The sequence below is a fragment of the Frankliniella occidentalis genome, unplaced genomic scaffold, assembly GCF_000697945.3.
Source record: "Frankliniella occidentalis isolate FOCC.00 unplaced genomic scaffold, Focc_3.1 Scaffold566, whole genome shotgun sequence".
NCBI classification, from domain to species: domain Eukaryota; kingdom Metazoa; phylum Arthropoda; class Insecta; order Thysanoptera; family Thripidae; genus Frankliniella; species Frankliniella occidentalis.
In genome coordinates, this window is record NW_026267682.1 from 40,276 (window position 1) to 42,497 (window position 2,222).

The 2,222-nt window shown below is 43.4% G+C and overlaps 1 protein-coding gene across 6 annotated transcripts in view; it reads left to right on the plus strand.

Annotated features, from left to right (window-relative positions):
* LOC113214724 (uncharacterized) overlaps positions 1–2,222 on the plus strand; it is a 58,570-nt gene that overhangs the window by 13,207 nt on the left and 43,141 nt on the right. For all 6 annotated transcript variants that reach the window (XR_008012167.1, XM_052275303.1, XM_052275299.1 and 3 more), the window contains one exon: positions 1,202–1,370. Coding sequence is in view for 5 of the 6 variants with exons in the window: in XM_052275303.1 (XP_052131263.1) it covers positions 1,202–1,370 (169 nt within the window). In the remaining variant the exon portion in view is untranslated. The remainder of the gene's footprint in view (positions 1–1,201; positions 1,371–2,222) is intronic.

The following is a 2,222-nucleotide window of genomic DNA, read 5'->3' on the forward strand; positions in this document are numbered from 1 at the left end:
GTGGTCATTCCTAGTGGTCATTCCCTGTGGTCATTCCCTTTGCGTCATCCCCGTGACTCCCTGAGGAGTGTAGCTATTGGAGGCCCCCCCCCCCTTTCTTGCCGACTTTTGCTATTTTTCAGCTTTGTACGCTCTCTTGTTTGTAGAAAAAACATGTTTAAACTTGTTCGGGAGGTTTGACCCGTATTGATTCTCGAAGCGTATGGTCTGAGGAGTTGTTTTTAACTAAGAGTGTACTTCTATACAGAAAGACAAGTTTTTAAACTTGATTTATGTTTTTAAAACGGGAAAGTTCAAAAACCTGGGGACAGACATTCATATTGTTATATCTTCACCAATTTTTGAAATTCCTGAACGCGCTTTGGCTTAAAATGATTATTGATTCATTCTACAAATGAACTATTTTTTGGTTTTGATCTTTACGCCCCCCCCCCTAATTATCCGAGTGCTTTAAACTTCAAAAATGGAAGCTGGGACACGCCAAACACCCGTATTTTGGCCCTTCCTGTCATCCCCGTGACCTGCTGGTGTCAGAATTGACGAAACTGAGGTGTGTTCCTAGTCCATCTCGATCTTCTGCATGCGTTTCGACTCCGAACGATGTTCGTGTGCCTCGCATTCAAAAAAAAAAAGGTCCAGGGACACGAATTTGACACAATTTTCAAATCCACCCATATCACGAAGCCTGTTAAGCGAGATGTGATCTGGCGTACATGTATCTTGCAGTATGTGTAACACTTCAACGAGAGAAGGCTAACAAGGGCACTCATAAGTGTTAGTCCCCGATTGTGTTCCGCCTCCGCCTTGGGGGTTATAGAGTGACCTTATACAAAACGATTGACAGTGAAAATTAATTCGTGCCCAAATTTCTATCAGTATCTATAGGGGAAATCCATTTCCTCCAAAAATGACTAAAAATCGTATTTTTCCCGAAAAATCCAAAAATGATGCACAGTTCGTATTCAATTATTTTAATATGTCGATTTAAGGCCGAATACAAACTGACCCCAACGCGGAACAAAAACGGGGACTAACACTTAGGTGAGTTCCCTTGAAAGTTTCAATACTGTATTCCGAACATACCTCAAACATGTGGGACTTAATCATAGAGACCCGGATGGGCCTAGCGATTTTGTCACCTTTCAGGACTAAATCCTCCGCAGATCAGCCAATGTTGCGCATATTTCCCTGCTGTTTTCAGGTGTCAGCCATAATGTCATTTGCGATGAATGCAATGACCGCCCACTAAAAGGAATCCGATGGAAATGCGTGCCATGTTCAGATTACGATTTGTGCAGTGCGTGTTACCATGCCGGCAAACACGACCTTTTACATAAATTCTACAGAATCGATACACCCTCCTCAGACGGGTAAGTGTTGCATCTATCTTATCTAGAAAAAAAATCATTGTCTGTTAGCACCACGCAGAGGAATTGTGGCCATCACACCGCTCAAGGTCGACGAGATAAGATGTTCGACGCATCCGTGTAACAAAGGCGGGTCAAAAAGCGGTCGCCGAACTTGGACATATCAGCCAGCACGCCGAGTCGCCGATCTGGCAAACGACCATATCAAGAAATACAAAAAAAAACTGTGGCCGTGCTTCACAAATCGTATCAACCTAGACAACGCTTCATTTTAATACTCATTTTTAAATAACTCTTCTTTAAATTGATCCAAAATAAAACCGCGTACCTAATAGGGTGTTCGTGCTACGAAGCTGTCAGTTTTGACCCCTATACCAGCGCTTTAACCAGACGTTATCTTAAATCGAATCTACGGTGGTACGGTAAAAACGTGTTTTTTGGGCCTCCACCCAATCGTACATACCGAGTTTTCTCAAAACATACCAGTAAATCTGAAAATAAATGCGGGGAACAACAAAACGGAAATCACCATCCTTTAACAACATGCCAACATCAGGTTTCTTGTTCTGCGCATTCTCCTGCACATCAGCTTTACTGGAATGTGTTATTGAGGCAAAACACAACATTCTACGGTTCTAAAACGATGAATGTGAGTGTTAACTACTTCCGCGCGGGCCGCTCGGGTTGCGCGACCATTCCAGTCTTGCGGTTTGCTGAAGAACATACTCGAAGATGTAGCGGGCCGTTAAAACTTGCCCTGTACACATAAGAAAGCGATGTAACGGTGAAGCACCGTGACTACAACCCACCCTTCTGCTTAGAAAACGTTTTTTGGGGTGGGTGGGGTGTGTGTGT